The sequence below is a fragment of the Osmerus mordax genome, chromosome 5 (assembly GCF_038355195.1).
Source record: "Osmerus mordax isolate fOsmMor3 chromosome 5, fOsmMor3.pri, whole genome shotgun sequence".
Taxonomy (NCBI): domain Eukaryota; kingdom Metazoa; phylum Chordata; class Actinopteri; order Osmeriformes; family Osmeridae; genus Osmerus; species Osmerus mordax.
This window is the reverse complement of record NC_090054.1, coordinates 7364329-7382293: the sequence shown is the minus strand read 5'-3', so window position 1 is coordinate 7382293 and position 17965 is coordinate 7364329. Positions and strand designations below refer to the sequence as shown.

The 17965-nt window shown below is 41.3% G+C and overlaps 1 protein-coding gene across 1 annotated transcript in view; it reads right to left on the bottom strand.

Moving 5' to 3' along the window:
* LOC136943695 (CUB and sushi domain-containing protein 1-like) overlaps positions 1–16570 on the bottom strand; it is a 402237-nt gene extending 385667 nt beyond the window's left edge. Inside the window, 1 exon segment of the mRNA XM_067237118.1 lies at positions 16551–16570. Within this exon segment, the coding sequence (XP_067093219.1) occupies positions 16551–16555 (5 nt within the window). The 5' untranslated portion in view covers positions 16556–16570.
* Positions 16571–17965: the final 1395 nt, after the last annotated feature.

Below are 17965 nucleotides of genomic sequence, written 5' to 3'. Positions count from 1 at the left end.
CCATAGGGCCGCGGCCCAAACTTGGGCCGCCAGTGCCCCCTAGAGGGCCGAAAAAAACTTTCAGTTTTGCACCTGTGGGCCGCAAGGGCCGCGAGACTGCGTGCAGCTTTCGACCATGTGGAGGCAGTAATGCAATCAGTTGTTTAAAAAGCGCCAATACACAGAGAAGAAATGGAGAAGTTTAAAAAAAGAAAAAATGAAGACGAATGTCCTGCCGACACCCCCACCCAAAAGACAAAGTTTTTGCGGAAAATACAATCTCGACTTCATTAAATATGGTTTCGTAAATGGAGGAACAGAGGCAGTGCCAAAAGCCCAGTGTGTGGAGTGTGGCCCTCAAGCCCTCAAAACTACAGCGGCATCTAGAGACCAAGCACCCGATGCTCGTGGGAAAGCCGGTGGAATATTTTAAGAGGAAGGAAAGTGGGCTGCAAATGCAGAAATGGTCTGTTGTGTCACTGACAAGCAATTCTAAATGTGCATTGAAAGCCAGCTACCTCGTAGCCAGACGTGTAGCACAGAGTAAGAAAGCATTCACTATAGCGGAGGAGTTGGCTCTGCCTGCCGCTGTTGATATGTGCAGTGAGCTAATCGGAGAGGCCGCTGCAAAAAAGCTGCTGACCATCCCACTCTCAAACGACACTGTGAGTCACCGTATCGCGGACATGGCCTCAGACATACAGCATCAACTTACAGAAAGAATAAAAAGTAGCCCTTTTTTTTCTTTGCAATTAGACGAGTCCACGGATGTCACAATGCATTTATTTTATCACCCCGTTTTTATTGATTGAATGATTTATATATAATTTTTTATTTATTAATTTAAAGTAAAATCCTACTATTGGTCTTTTTTATTATTATTAAAAAGCCTGACTTGATCCTTGAAATGTTTTTATTGTCACAGCTTGATTTGGTCCATGAATTATCAGCCTGTTTGGTGTCTTGATACAGTATGGATACAGCAGGTTTACATAAACGTTTAATAAAAGTCTTTGTGATGATCCCATTTTATCATGTCATTTTATTTGACAAGGTTTTTGCTTGTTAAACAGTAAGTGGATTTGGTTTATTATTGAATACAAATCAAACCAAGAGTGAAGTCAATTAAACCTATACATAGTTCATATTTAATGGGCCCCGGGCCACTTTGTACTATAAAAATTGGGCCTCAAGGTCAAAAAGTTTAAGAACCCCTGCTACGCAAGCTATGATGACTTTCACCTTGATATTTTAGCGCGGATGTATGCCTAGCCGAATTGCACTGTAGGGGGCGAGAACGAGTCTTCGAACCTGTGTGTATGCCTTGTGTATGAAATTATCACATCAAACGTGATGTGCTAACATGGATGCAGCTATGAAGCCGCCTGGTTTGCTTCAGGGAAAATGTATTTTTAAGAAGCTTCCCAATGGAAACCTCGACAAGCATCCCTTAGCTAATGCGGAAGATGCCGGGCCAAGCACTGACATAGCGCAGGGGAAGAGTCGTCGTCAAACTACGATGTTTGAGTGCAACCGAGGCAAGCCTGTCAGCACAGCTCTATCAGCCAAGCTAACTAATAAACAGTTAATAAACACAAGTACATCTTATTGAACATAATTTATTTTCATCACCAATTATCATTGTAGAACAGCTTTCTCAAGCAGTTTGTGATGCATTTTGGAAACAGGAGATGAGCTCCTGGTGTAATCCTGGTGTAATAGGTGGATAAATCAAGTTCACATACATAGAGATTTCTCATGAAAATCTTTTTAATCATTGACATGAAAGAAATGTAAGACAGCCATACAATAAATCAAAACAATGTAAGTAGCTTCGCAGTACCAAGAAGACCCTGGCCTCGACAGCAGTGCGCACGGGCCAAGCATGCGCCCTTAAAATAGCATTTGAAAAATGCACCATTGACTTTAGACTACGTTTTTCCTGGTCTGTGGCGGAATTGTTTTTCTGAAACTGCAAAATAGCACCAGGGAAAGTTTGCGCCGGAACACGCCTCCTTTTTTCTCTGAACCGCCCCCGGGAGCGCAAGGTCATTCCCTAATTTACCGACGTGCGTCTGTGGAGGGAAAATTGAAAATTAATTACAGTTACTAGTTACTTCTTTTAAAGGTAATTGAATTACTTCACCAGTTACTGTATATTAAAAGTAATTAGTTACTAGGGAAAGTAACTTTTAATTTACTTTTATGGCTGCTTTTTAAATGTAATGAATATGAACAGTACTGAACAGTCAAACACAATAAACATATTTTTTTGACCTATTTATTGTAATCAACAGGGCAACAGGCCTTCAAATCAAGCAGTAATACAAAAGTCCCTTTTAATACTTAACTTGATACAAAATAACTGTCTCTGTCATTTAACAGTTTTTTTTACCACATTTGGCCCAATGAAATAACAGTGATTAGCCTACAGTATTAACACTAGGCTAATTAAAAGAGAAAACAAAGGTGCCTTGAGGTGCTGCATATAATTGAATATGTGATTTAACAAAAGGTTAACAAACATGCCTCATAAGGCAAAGCTAAATAGAGATGAGATTAGATTCTCAACAAACGTTAAAATGGGCTAACAAGTCTCATTTCTCACCTCTGATCAGTAGCCACAACATTGCTAGCTCTCAAACCAGTTATTGTACCTCAAGAGGAGAAGCTTCTCAAACGTTTGATCTGAGAGCCTATTCCTCTTTGGAGAGAATCAGGTTCCCAAGGCTAAAGAGTCTTTCCACCGGGCACTGGATGGAGTAAGTGATACTTTCTTTATTATGGGAAAGTGATTCAGAGCATCCATCCCTGTGGCTCCTGATTTAAAGTAATCAGCTACTTCATTTTCAACAGAGACATAGGCATCCTCCTCACTCTCGTCAAAGCTAAAGAATTAATCCTCTTTGGTAGATGACCTGCGCTGTGTTGTTGGGGTTTCCCCTGGGTGCTCATCCTGCTCTGGGACATATTTTCTGAATTCTGCTGCTAGACTTGATTTTACCAGGTCCTTCCTCTCCTCGTCAAGCAGCCAACGTAACTTGAACTTGGGTAGGGTTGCAGCAGCCAGTAAAGCATCATTATCCTCAAGAACACGTGCAAATATTGTTTTGATTGCCTGAAAAACCAGACACAGAAGACATAACAAGAGTATTAAAACAAGTCTTAAAAACAAGTGTATTATACAATATGCATATTTGGCATAGCATAAATCTGACAGAGCAGTCACTACTAAATTGACCTGCACTTATAAATACGTCACATTATCTAGACACAAATAAATGCAACTGAGCTATTGATTGGATAAATATAAATGCAAAATAAAATAGCAGCTCTTACCTGAACAATTGCCTCTGGTAGGTCATCAAGGATTGCAAGGTGTTTTTTTAATTCCAGAGTCTTAGACATCAACGTCTCCAGAGCGGGCAAGAGTGTTCCGTAAAAACAATTGTCTTCTCCTTGCAGAATGTCAAGAGCCACAGTAAAGGCCGAATTATACTTCTCCGACTCCGTTACGGACAGACGGAGTCGGACGGATAGGTTGAATTTATAGTACTCTGAAGGCTGTGGGTGCTGAAAACAATTCACCGCCAGAAGAGTAGGTGGCGCAACGTTTTTTTGTAAGTCGTCGTCGAGTGTTTATTTACCTAGGTTATCGAGAAGTCGGAGCAAATGTACAAATTAGCCGTTTCATCAATAAAATACGCACATTTTCAGCAACTACACTGCCCATTTCTCGTCACATTTTAATTCAGGTGCTGATTTACATGTACTGTTAAGCTGAAATATGAATTGTAAAAACTTACAGCAATGGCGGTCAAAGGATTCTGATCGTCCTGTTTATCACGGCAACCCCGCCCCTGACGCAAGCGGTTCTTAATACGGACCAATCACAGCCAAGGGGTATCCGTAAAATGACGGACAGTCAGGAAAATCAGGAGGTGCACGTAGAGCTCTCCGAGGGGCTCGGAGAGGGCACGGAGAGGGAATTCCTTGTCGGAGAGGGCGTTCCCTGTGTCCGTCTCCGTAAAAACGGAGAAGTTTAAATCGGCCTTTAGTGGCTACATCACAACACAATACTCTTTAAGGACCTGATGTTCCCTTTCACTGATGCATTTCATCTCAATATGGAAGGATATTGTATTCAATTTGGCCACAGGTATCTCAGAAATTCGAGCTACCGCATCATAGAACGAATTCCACCTGGTGGTGCAAGGTACAAGCAGCTTCTTAGCAATAACGTCGTTGACAATCTCCGAAGCCACCGTTGACCGACTTGCCTTGTTCCACAGCCCTGTGCATTTTGTGGTAGCATTTCTGTAGATAGATTTTGTTTCCGGATATGACATTAGCCACTTATCGACATCAGTGCATAAGATGAGGTTCAATGTGTGCGATGCGCATCTGTGATGCGGGGGTAAAACCACGTCATGACATTGACAGCATTATCTAGCACATCCCCAATGTTTGTAAAAGTCACCTCATCCTCCTCCAAATGATCTTCAGTGTCTGACTCAGTTGGCTGGTACATTTGAAACGCCTTGACAAATTAGAGCCATTGTCAGTAACAGTTGCTGTCACTTTGAAAGATAGGCCATAGGATGAGTGGATGTTGTCTATTTCGGTTGCAATAATGTCATACATAGGCTATGTCGGCCCTTGAATCTCTGGCATGCCAGGGATGATTTCCCATGTAGCATGTTGTTCGGATTAATCCAGTGTGCAGTTACACCTTGAAAGCTTTTATCTATATATTTTTTATATATGTCTGATGTCAAAGTTATTTATGCATTTAGCAGATAAGTGGCTGCTGACAGCCACTTACTGGCCCCAAGACAATTTTGTCGCTCTGAGTGTTGAGCTCTGACAACGTTGCCGCAACGTCGTACCTTGGTCGGCTGGATACGTTATTTTTGGTCCCGTGGACAACGTTGCCGTGACGTTGTACCTTGGTCGGCTGGATACGTTAATTTTGGTACCATGGGTTACGTTGCCATTACGTCGCTCTTTGGTCGTAGGACAACGGATCTCGAGTGCATTATAAGTGGTTTATCCAGAGATGGAGAGATCACACTGGACTGCTCTCCAGGGGCGTCTTAATAGCACTTGAGGCCCCTGGGCTATGGATGTTTTTTTCTCAATTTTTTCACAATTCAGATTCTCCACGCAGGGCTCTAGACTTAGACCAAAAAGTTGCGCTTGGGGGCATATTTTCAGTTAGCAGATGGTACCGTTTGAATCGCGACTCCATCTGAAAATTACTGCCGGTGACAACGTTATTAGAATAGCTTGTCTCAAGGGGGTTCAGCTTGTTTCATATTAAATGGACCCAACTGCAATCGACACAAGCAAGCACACCCTACAAATTGTACCCTCTCTAGTTTTTGTTACATTTTGTTTAGATAAGGGGGAGGGGGCTCCCTCCACATACACCACCAGATGCCACTGTAGAGCAGAGTAATGACACCGCGAGTATGGACGTTTATCATCATTATTATTTTGTATTATTATTAAGAGGCCCCTGATTGGTCGAGGCCCCGGGCTTAAGCCCAGGTAAGCCTGTGCATTAAGGCGCCACTGCTGCTCTCAGTTCTGACACTTTTGTAATGTAGCCATAGTCTACATGAATTTAAATCACACACAATATTAAATGTTGCATCCCAGCACATAAGTGTAGACAATGCATGTAATTCATGTGCAGCTCAGCCCCAGCATGTCATTGGTCATCAATTTTCTCATATGCAGAAACATTAGCTTTAATAAATAAAATACTTCACTGATATAACTTAGTCTTTCATTCTTTACTATAAACATGTACAAAAGCAATCAATGTGTGATGTGTAACATGATTAAGCAAACATTCTTTGTATAGAACACTAGGGCTGTCAACGAATATTCTATATTCGAATATATATTCGAATAGTGATTAAAAACAGAAATTCGAATGTGAAAATTAATATTCGAATGTAAAAAAATTAAAACACAACCGCGGCAGCAGCGGCGCGTCTGTCTGCTTTGCGGGTGGGCGCGCGCATCAGCGTCACTGCTGACAGTTGACTTGCGTGGAAGATGGTAGTGATGGGAAGTTCGGATCATTTTACTGATTCGGTTCTTTGAATCTCGTTCAGTAAAATGAACAAATCTTTTTTCGAGTCATTCGTTCATTTCAATGGGGGGGGGGGGGCTATCCGTCCACTGCAAACACGTATCATATGCTCATGTAGGTTAGTGCATGACATGTGCACCAGCAGATACTATTTTAAAAGAAATTCCTGCATTAAAATAATGTATCATGACAGTTTGTATGATTTGGTCATTTATTATCACACTAGCATTTAATTATCACGGCAAACAATTACACTGCACTAAACTGTGAGTGTAAATGTAAAGTGAAAATAACAAAACCAGTCAGTATGATGACTTGAGCGAATATCATTCACGTCTTACTAAAACAGCGGCCACGCGAAAGGGAATGAGGAAACTGTTTCCTCTACTAAAAAATACAATGCGGGTCACGTGAAAAAAGGATCCAAAGACTCGTAGAAAGACCGAGTCGGGAAATGAACGAATCGTTCGTTTCCTCTAGCTACCACTACAGAGCCTATGCAGGTCACGTGAAAAATGATCCAAAGACTCGTACCCGAAGACCGAGTAGGGAAATGAACGAATCATTTATGTTTACTTGGACGAGCTTATGCAACAGTCCCGATGCGCGGCCACGAGAAAATGAACGAATCACTCTTTGAGTGAGAGGACTCGTTACTCCCGAGTCCGAATCGTTCACGAACGACACATCACTAGAAGATGGCAGAAAGTGCAGAACCCATCTTGACCGCAGCAGAGAAAGTGATTGTAACCCCAAAAAATCTAAAGATGTCTGGAAATATTTCAGTCAGTTGATGGTAAACTTGTTGAGCCTACAGCTAAAGTAGTGTGTAAGCTATGTAAGCCAGAGTTAGCTTACCATTCAACAACTAGCAACTTGAGGCTACATCTCCATGTTTACCACAGCACAGCTCGCTCGGAGCGTTCAGTGTCGGTTCTATACTGTAAAACTTCAATTAATGTTAATAATATTTGTTTCAATCACTGAATGAAGCCTGCCATATTTGGGACAAGAATCGCGACCTTAAATTGCTTGCACTAAACTCTTGATCAGAACTCAGCATTTGTTTATTATTGTCGTTCATTTTACACCGCTATGCGCAGAGAGCGCGACGGTGCGGGAGAGAGAGAGAAAGAAAGAGTGCGTGTGTGCGAGCGAGAGGCCAAGGTCTGCGGTCTTGGCCATTAGTTAATTTACTTCTTTTTGTGTTGGTAATATGTTGTTAAATATGTTTAAACTTAAATAAATTAGGCCTACCTACAGTATACAAGTAGTTGTATCTCATTGTATTAATGTGTGCTATTATTGACGTGCCTAATGGGCAACCAGAAATTCGAATATATTCGAATATAGTATGTGTTTTTTTAAAGGGAATATTCGAACGTCATTTTTGAGCAATTTTGACAGCCCTATAGCACACCAAAGCTGTATGACACACAATGCAAATTTGTGCTCCAATAATTTTGTAAAACAAAATTGTTAAATGTGACCAAAAGGTAAGCGACTCTTAAGAGTTTAATTTCCAAAGACAAGTCATCACGGAATATTACAATTCTTCCTTAGCAAACCTGCCCCTCAGTCTGCCCCTGAGCAACAACTTTGCGCATGCCCATTTCAACGCATTGCTGAAACTGGGGTTTCAGAAGAGATTTTGCAGGGGTTCCACCGTCTTTCACGCATTGGATTTTACCTGGAAATTAGCTACTTGAAAGGTGAGTTTCTTTACAGAAATAATTTTAAATATATAAATATATTTGCAGAAATTGAATGGGGCATGCTATTACGTATAGGTTTGAAATGTAGGCTATTTAGCTTGTTTATCTGCTATCAGATTCACGTTTACGTTAGGATTTCGATAGCTAGAGGTAGGCTAATAGGTTAAACCCCTCCAGAAAGTTATGTTGAAATAGTGAAAATGCATATTTGATATCAAAGTTTAGCGTCTCACAAATCACCCACAAAAGAATCAGTGAAAATAAACATTCAAAGCTGTTAGAAAACCTTGTTCCAAAATAGTTTATTTAGTCCTGAATTTTCAAAGACTGTGGAGCTAGCGCGTGGCTGATCACGTTGTGATCACAGTCGGTCATGGCATGCACAGCAATATGGCGTTATAAAAAACTGCGTTGTCGCTCCTTAGTAAGGACCTTATGTTTGAGCCATCTAATTCAAAATCACCTTAAATTAATTGAGTGAGTTACGAAATGCTTTTCTATCTATATTACTCCTAAGTATTGTAGCTAGCACAGAGGTGCAATTAGAATTCCCATTGGAGAAAAAAGTTTTCATGGCCATTCTTCATGACATGAGTATGTTACATTTTTGAGGAATACTGTTTACACCGATGCAATAACAATTTACTGTAAAATCGCTTGACTTATCTCTTCTCTTGATAACAGGATGTATAATGTCGTGGAGAAGGACTGGTTGGGATTGTAGCCCAATGCTGGACCTTTAAAAAAATGGGTAAGTATACTAAATCTATAAGAGTATCATGTCACTAATTCTTCCAAGTTGTACATCAAATTGGTGCTGACAATAAGTCTCGCATGACTTCTAATTGCAGACGCTGTGATGAAGTGGAAGACGGGACTGGGAGAGAAGGCTGTGGAGCTCGTCATAGCGGAGACACTCAAACACGCCCCGGCAGCCCATTCAAAACAAGCAAGGTGAATGAATCATGATTGCAGCATCCATATCCAACCTTTCACATGGCTATGTGACAAAAAACTAGAATCCCATAATATTTTTTTGATGATGCATATTATTTTAGATGTGATTTATGACTTGTATAGCCCCTTTCACACATGCAATTATGTTGATAGGACACTAACTTATTTTGTGCTTCATTGTCAGGGCCAACAGACATGACCTATAGCACCTATGGCACTTTGTTTGAAATAAAATGACTGAATGTTACATGGTAATGCTGCCTCGTTTATGATTAGCTTGAGTTAGGCTACACATCACACAAACATAGTCCTCCTAAAGTTGGCTACCATGTAGCCTATTAAACAAGAACAAGTAGCATTTGGGGCAAATGAGGTCTTCATATGAACCGCCCCAATATAAGCAGTAGAATTGAGAAATATAGGTTACTTAATTAACGTCGCAGTTACGGACTGGCAATGTCACAAAATTACGTTGCTAGGAGGTCGCGGTTACGGACTGGCAACGTCAGAACATTACGTTGTTAGGAGGTCGCGGTTACGGACTGGCAACGTCACAAAAATTACGTTGCCAGAACGTCGCGGTTACGGACTGGCAACGTCACAATATTACGTTGCGGTTACCTTCTGGCGTCCCACAGATGCACGGTCCCGCAACGTCGCCAAAGACGTCGCCAAAGACGTTGCGGCAACGTATGTTTGGTCATCGAGTGACGTTGCGGCAACGTAAGGGCAACGTAACTGTGTTAGCTGGGTTGGTTGTTTGCATGGAGTGGCGCCTTCAGCATCTGTATGGCCGGGGTCTTCTGCTACTAGCTTTTCGACGCGTGTTGTTTCAACAGCTGCTTCATAAGATTGAATTGCTACTCTTAGATTTGTGGATAGCTTCTTTGCACCTGCACATAATTTACAACTCACCACTAAATTTTTGTCTTGAATTTCGACAGGGAAAAGTAATTTCCATTCTTCCAGGAGAGAAAGCTCATTCTATCCGCACTGTCGGCCATGATGTGGTTTAATGCTCATTGATTGATTCGATTGGTGTATCATTGCGCCACCAAGGTCCTACGACGTCAGATCAGAAGCAGCTAAAGTAGGCATATCTTGTCTTCTTGTCTGCAAGTGTTCATTTTTCACAAACAAGAGTAACGCGAGTAACAAACAGCAAATGTTTACTCCTCGACAGGTCTGCAAACGCCTTTGTAAACTGAGATTTGTTAAAACGTTTGTTAACCGAGACCGTAGGTCGAGGTTTAAAAACAAATCGTTTTAACAAATCGAGGCGACAAAGCGTTTGCTGACCTGTCGAGGAGTAAACATTTGGTTTCTTATATACTACAACAATACGTGGGAAAATCACAAATCAAACAGGTCGAATCTGGAGAAGACGCCATGTTGTCAGAGCAATCAGCTGCACTTGCACTGGTGACGTCACTACATTTCCAAGGCAACATATCAACAACATCAATTCGTCTTCTGTCTGCTTCAGATACTTCTTTAAAACGGGAAGCGATTGCGGGGCGTTTGCGGACCCCCGCTAAAACCATATTTGGTTGTTGTAGTTTTTTTTTAAGGCAATTTAGGCTACTTTGTTGCCGAGCAGATGCCACGTTGTTAAGGTCAATGGCTACATCTCCAAGGCAACCGCTTGTTGCTAGGTCCGTAAAAAGGTTTATTTACCTCTGCAAACTTTCAGGAGGTATATGAACGGATTTATTAACTTTTGAGAACGTCTTCTGGACCAATAGGAACAGCGTATTGGTCCAATTATTACACTAGTTTATAAGAAACTCATTTAAATTTCAGAAATTGTAACTGCGTTACTTGATTTAAAAAAATATTTTGTTACATGCTCGTTACCGCTAAAAGTAGTGGAATTATTCCCAACACTGACAAAATCTTCAACTGATTAAATGTATGTAATTTATCCATCCAGCCATCTTCATCTGCTTATCTGGGTCGAGTCGCGGTGGCAGGCTTAGCAGGGTAGGCCTATTCCTAACGTCCCTCTCCCCAGCAACGCTTTCCAGCTACTCCTGGGTGATTGTGAGGTGTTCCCAGGCCAGATGAGATATATAATCCCTCCAGGGAGTTCTGTGTCAACCCAGGGGGCTCCTCCCAGTTGGAAGTGCACAGAAAACCTTAAAAGGAAGGTGCCCAGGAGGCATCTTAGTCAAATGACAGAACCCCCTCAACTGGTTTGTTTCGACAGCAGCGGCTCTACTACAAACTCCCTCCAGATGTTCATGAATATCACAACAGGATTGGAGACAAGGGGCAACTTTGTCCAACATACACTGGAGACGTGTTTAGTGTTAGTCATACCGGGATCGGATGGCTCGTAGCAACGGCTCAATTGTTTCCAAAGACCCCTGGGCCAACCAAACCCAAAAAGCTTTCTTTAGCTTGACAGCTTCCTTCATCAGTGGTGTCTACCAGCGGGTTCTTAGGTTGTTTGATGATTTTATGACCACAGATCCTACCAGTCGCCAGTCGAGTATTTGAACATGGCCCACTCGGAGTCCATGCAGGGTTCTTGCAGGTTTCAGTAAGTCAAATTTATATAAATAACCTTACTTTCCAGGAGAGAGGCCTGGCAAAAAGTAGCAGACAAGTTAAATGTATAGTTGTGACTACATTAGATGTTTTATTGCTTATTACAGTAGGCTAGGCCTATATGTTTTTGTATTTTCATAATTACTTTGTTTATGAACTTTAATGTCATATAATTTAATGTGGTTCCAACAAAGTAATGATGTAAATGACACCCTCACTAGAGAACCAAAACTCCAAAAGTATAGTATCGTGCTGTGCTAAAGGATCTTGTCTATCATGCAATATGTGATTCATTCAGGTTCATGTTAAATTCTGCTAATTATCCTTGCACCTTCTGCAACAGGTTTTTGTCATCAAAACAGACAAGACGTGGCTGTGACAGACTTCCTGAGGCCTGTTCCATAAATGCCGCTCAAAAAAGCTGGTCTTAAATCCCAAACCTGACTTGAATTCACCTAACAAGTCAGTCGGGGCTAAAGCGGTTCCATAAAGGACAATTCTAGTTCACGCAATCCGACTAATTCAAGTCAGATTCATGAAGTCAAGATAATTGCGCGTGAACCCTATTTCTGAGCAGCCCGAGAGCTAGAACATGGATCATATCGATCCACCACAACAAAACTCAATGTTCACGGCCACGTGACAGCCACGTGAACGTAAGAACGTTCCCTTTGAGCCGTGTACAGCTCCCTCATCCACCACTTCATCAAAATAAAATGACACGCCATGATTGACATAGGTCTAGGTCCTTTTTTATAGACCTTTACTTAATTGATAAAAAAAAACGACTCCCACTAAAAACATCTAAATTGACTTTTTTGACATTGTTTTAAATAAATAACCTACTATTAATGAATACATTATCCAGTAGCCTAACTTTTTAACATGGGTTTTGGTCTGGAAAATGGAGGATAGATGTATGGATTTAGGTTTGTTTTGCAATTGTAGGCTACGGTTAACAATTATGTAGCTATGATAATTATACTGGGATAATTTAGATTGAGATATAGGCCTATGCCTGATGCCTAAACATTTGAAATCACAAACTACCATATAGCCATACGTTTAACGTAAGCTATGTAGGTTTGTATCATTCTGAAATCATTGTTCATCATTGTTTAATTCAGTAGGCTAAATGTTGTAGTCTAATGTATTTAAGTAGATTTTCTATAAATGTAGCCTACATATTGAACTGATAGTGAAAAAAAAAAGAGAATGTCTGTGGTAAATCATCGTTTTCCCATTGGGTCAGTGTTACAGGAACGTCTGGTTAAGCAACAACATGGGCTTAGCCTGACAATTAACCTGCCCCCGACCAGGCTAGTTTCGCAGCATAAGTTGCCATAGTAACTGAGTTCGAACTACGTTAAGCTGGCTTTATGAGTCGGACTAACTGACATAAGCCTGGCCTATTCGGTAAACTCGAACTCGAAAAAAACTTTATGGAACAGGCCTCTGTTTCACAGGGCTCAACATTAACTTTTTTTGTCACTGGCCCCACCGGGCCAGTGGGTTTGAAACTTACTGGCCCCAAGACAATTTTTACTGGCCCCCCCTCCAAAAGTTTTAATTTATCATTGTTACAACAAAACCAAAGACTTATAAGTTGTGTTATTCTGTTAACATGTTTAACCATTTATTAAACACATCCTGGATATAAAAAGAACAAAAATGAAATCACATTTCTAGTGATAAAAAATAAAAAGGTAGTCAGCAAAACAATTGACTTTTAACCTCAAACATGACGTGCTTTCTACCCTGCTGACAGCCATCTCTGCACAACTCTGTCTGGCAGAAACTTGAAACCTCTGGTCCCTCAATGCTAATATATAAAAGCTTCCATAGCATTTCATCAGTATGATACTAAGTACCCAAGTCGACACCATTCTTCTGCTGCAGTTCAATAGCCTGGGGGAACGAGGCGAACGGCTGGCCCGTCTTAATTACGTGATATGCCGTTGTTATAAGTCGTGCAATAACACGATGGGCATCTACATTTAAATTCCTGACCAGCATGGTCAACGGCCTGGAAGATGGATTGTCAACCATCCGCTTAGTTGTCACGCAAACCAGGTGCTGTCTGCTAGCATGGCTGGTCAGGGATTGTTTTCGAAAATTGTCGGTGCCTGTGTAAAAAGATTTACTTTTGTCCGCTTTAGACGGGAACATACGATAGACGACACAGTGCATCTTAGTTCCATAAAAAAAAGTTGCTTCCATTTGAGCTCGTAGCTCTACTTTGCTGTCATCTTCACTTTATTGTCTCGCGCCAGTCTCGCGCCAGTTGTTAAAAAATGTATAGAGATTAGAGAATTACAATTTGACAACCACTCACTCACTACTCAACTCTTGATTTGCCAACTGTGCACCCCACGAGCTGCAAAGTTATTTATGCATTTAGCAGATAGCAAAACATATGAAGGATGTTAACTTTTACAATGCAAATTCTTTTTTCAATCAATAATTTGCAGTGGCCCGATCGGGCCAGTGAGTTGCTAGTTTAACTGTCCCAACGTAACTTTTTACTGGCCCCGGGCCATCGGTTCATCGTTATTGTGGAGCCCTGCCTCTGCTTATAAAGCCGCAATCAAATCTTGTTTAAATAACATAAGCCTGCTCCCGAGGAAGTTTAAGCTAACGGACTTGTTGCTGACATCAAGTCCAGGATGAGCGTCAAAGAACCTAACAATCCAAGATCATGACAAATTGTCAAGAATCAAATCCAGCTGAGTTAGCGACGTACGACGAACGGACCCCTGGCCTTCTCCTCCCCTCTCCCGGTCTTTTTATCTGATCCATCATTTGTTGCTCTGTTTAATTTGTTAGCCTATCAAACTCTTACAAATACCAATAACAAATATATCCAGTACTGTTCATTATATTTCCATTTACTTCAATGAATCATTGTGTATAATTTTTACTTGCGTAATCTATTCCCTCATGTTATATGATCCGCTCTACGCTTGGAACAAAGTAATTCCTTCATGATACTGATAGGATGCATAATAACTAGGTTTCCTCGATCTCCCTAAACCAATTTCGACGTGGTGCCCCGACTAATACTTAATTAGAAATTAAGTATATCTATTCTTCAACGACCACACCCCGCTACAGTGCCCGCTACAGCGCCCTAGTTTACTAGGGCATTATTAGACAAGCAACATCAGTATATTGCCAGTCAAACTAAACTAGTCCTAGCTTCAGAATACCTCAACTTCAGCACAGCCTTACCTTGGGATATCTGTGGAGTATGTTCCCCTCCCACGCCAGCCGCGAGCCTCTCCCTTAGGGTAACTTCATTCTAGAAGACAACAGGCCCCAAAGCCTACAGCACCCTCCTGAGATTGCTGGTGGACGTCCTAGAAGCCAGCTTCAGAAAGCATGGCTGAGTATGTTGGATAAAATCTCTGCTTACTCCAGGTGGATTCACAGTACAAGGCTTGATTGCAGTAAATGAGATTCTGATACAGAATATTAAGGGAAGTGAAGCTGTAAAATGGCCTTGTACAATGTGGCATTCACCATGGACCTCTTCACTGCGATGATGTCTGTGGATTTGCAGTTTGTGCTCTTTTTCTGTACATATTATGTGGCAGAAGCAATTACAAGACTGTCACAAGCTCACAAGCTCTGTTGTAAATTGTCTGTGCACCAGGCTGCTAACACTGCACTCTACAATGCTATCACACCCAGAACTCTCAAAGAAATTAAGAGACTTCTGTCTGTATCAAGTCTACATTTAAGGGTAATGGCAGTATTTCCATATTCCCTGTTTGCTCATCATTATAACTGTATTTTTCCAGAAAAGTACAGTAAGGGTTTAATTGGAGCCGTACTATGCAGCCACCTTTACCCTGTCCATTTTTACTAGTCAACCGTATCGAGTACCTCTCCCTTCATTCTCACACTTCTGTTGTGGAAATACTTTTCTTAGAATACTAATACTAGCTTCAATATCACATATGACCCTATATTATGATCAGTGGGATTAGCTAAAACTGGTCAAAGATTTGAAAAATTTATTGAAGAGCTAGTTTAATCATATTTGACCACCTATTCCTCTTCAGATGCAGTTTATGGCATATAATGTTAGTTATCTTTCTCTCCTCAAATATTTATATGATAGAAACCAGTGTATAGAATTATCTGAGCGCAACAATAGGCCCAACAGGGCAGAGACACTTCCCCATCCTACCAAAGGTGACTTAGTGATGCTAGCTTGACTCCCTATCCCCAGCGCTGGATTTGTTCAAGTCACTGGTCATCTTTGCCTGCCCTATTTCCCTCCCTGAATGTAAGCTATTCTGTTCTATATGTATGCTGCATGTAATTATGATAGAGCACAGGAGTCTAGGTTTCACTGACACCTGGTGGTCAGAGATGTGGCCATCCACTCAGTAGAAAGTAACTATCAGTATTAATTAGCCAATTGGTAACACACAATAGCTACAGCCCTGAGAACCCAAAACAATGGGTTAGGTTAGTATGAATATGAATCCTGGGTTAGGTTAGTATGAACATGAATTCTGGGTTAGGTTAGTGTGGATATGTACCCCTGGTTAGATTAGTATGGATGTGAATCCTATGAAACAATTCATAATACAGTTATTATGAATTGTGTCACTCCATAAAATAATCTGTTTTGAAAGATGGGAGGATGGATCATGGCTAATCACTCTCTTAAATAGGGTGATAGAGAAGATGACTTAATTACTTGATTAAATTGAGTGATATTTAATATCATAATCCTTCTTCATAATGAAGATATCAATTCTTCTTTTGAAGAGGATAAGGGAGAATTTTATTGAGCCCTCTAGCAGGGCTTACCATACCACTTAAAATGTGGACAGGCTTTTAACCATATAAAACTCTCTTCAAAGACCAGACCTTTTTTTTTATTTTACTTTTATACAAACAGTAGGTTTACGACTAGGTTGTATTCAGTAAACATAGAAGAATATCTCGCATGAAGCACTAGGTAATGAATAAAATGTAAAAATGTAAGCGGAGTCAGGTGGCTGAGCGCTGAGGGAGTCGGGCTAGTAATCTGAAGGTTACCGGTTCGATTCCCGGCTGTGCCGAATGACGTTGTGTCCTTGGGCAAGGCACTTCACCCTACTTGCCTCGGGGAGAATGTCCCTGTACTTACTGTAAGTCGCTCTGGATAAGAGCGTCTGCTAAATGACTAAATGTAAATGTAATGTAATGTAAGCACGAACAAAAGAAGTGCAGTTACGTACCTCATCTTCAAGTTGCCAGGCAGCGGCTGTCCATCATAGACAGAGACTATGTCAAAGTCTTCCTCCAGAGCAAAGGTGTGGAAGGAGAGCTGTATCCTGTTCCTCTCTCCTGCGATGACCAGCCAGGTGCAGTTAGCATAGTTTGGGTAGCCATGGGGGAAGCCGGGACTCTCAATGGTGCCATTTAGACCTTGAACCACACCACCACAAGTTTGACCTGCACATGAAAAACAGACATGAGGTATACAGTATGTGCCTTACCTAAATTCTTCCCAGGGTTTTTCCTGCATAGAGAAAATTTGGGGAGTTGAGATTGCGAGAACTGTAAGTCGTTTAACTTATGTTGTCAGTTCATTTAAGCCTGTTATTGTATAAATCTATAGTTCTTGCAAATTTAAATCAAGTTAACTGGTGATTTTCGTTGTTTGTATTCTTCCCCTGCTAGCTAAATTGTCTGTTGATTCGATAGCGATTGCTGCCCTTGCTCAGGTTTGTATTTTAGGAGCATTATTATGCTGAAGTCGTTTTAATGAATAAAAAGTGGGTTTAGTGTTATTATTTGCTACAGAATGCTTAGCCTATCAAGATCAAATTTACATTTACATTTATTCATTTAGCAGACGCTTTTATCCAAAGCGACTTCCAAGAGAGAGCTTTACAAAGTGCATAGGTCACTGATCATAACAACAAGATAGCCAAAAAACATCGCGAGTAGCCAAAACATGAAGCACACATTGTGAACAACCAAAGTAAGTGCCAAAGGGAAGAACCATAAGAGCATGTAGTTAAACAAGTTACAATTAAACAACATGAACCGCTATAAGTGCTAGTGTACCTGTGGAAAAAAGCAAGCAACAGTAATAAAAACAATATATCACAGCGAGAACAAAAATTTAAAACAATTACCACTAACCACAAGAGCAACAAGTCTCTAAGCAAGAGTCATTGTGATCCTTGAAGAAACTGACATCGGGTCAAGCGAACCATTCCTAAGTACCGTTGTACTCCCGGAACAAGTGCGTCTTGAGCCTTTTCTTGAAGGTGGAGAGACAGTCAGTATCTCTGATGGAGGTGGGGAGTTGATTCCACCACTGGGGGGCCAGACAGGAGAAGAGCTTGTGTTGGGACCGGGCGGTCTTGAGCGGTGGGACCACCAGGCGGTTGTCTGAAGAAGACCGTAGGTGACGGGTGGGGGTGTAAGGCTGCAGGAGAGACTTGATGTAGACGGGTGCAGTCCCGTTCACTGCTCGGAAGGTCAATACCAGGGTCTTGAATCTGATACGGGCCATGATAGGTAGCCAGTGGAGAGAGATGAGGAGCGGGGTAACATGGGAGCGTCTGGGTAGATTGTAGACCAGGCGGGCCGCCGCGTTCTGAATCCTCTGAAGAGGGCGGGATGCACATGCTGGGAGACC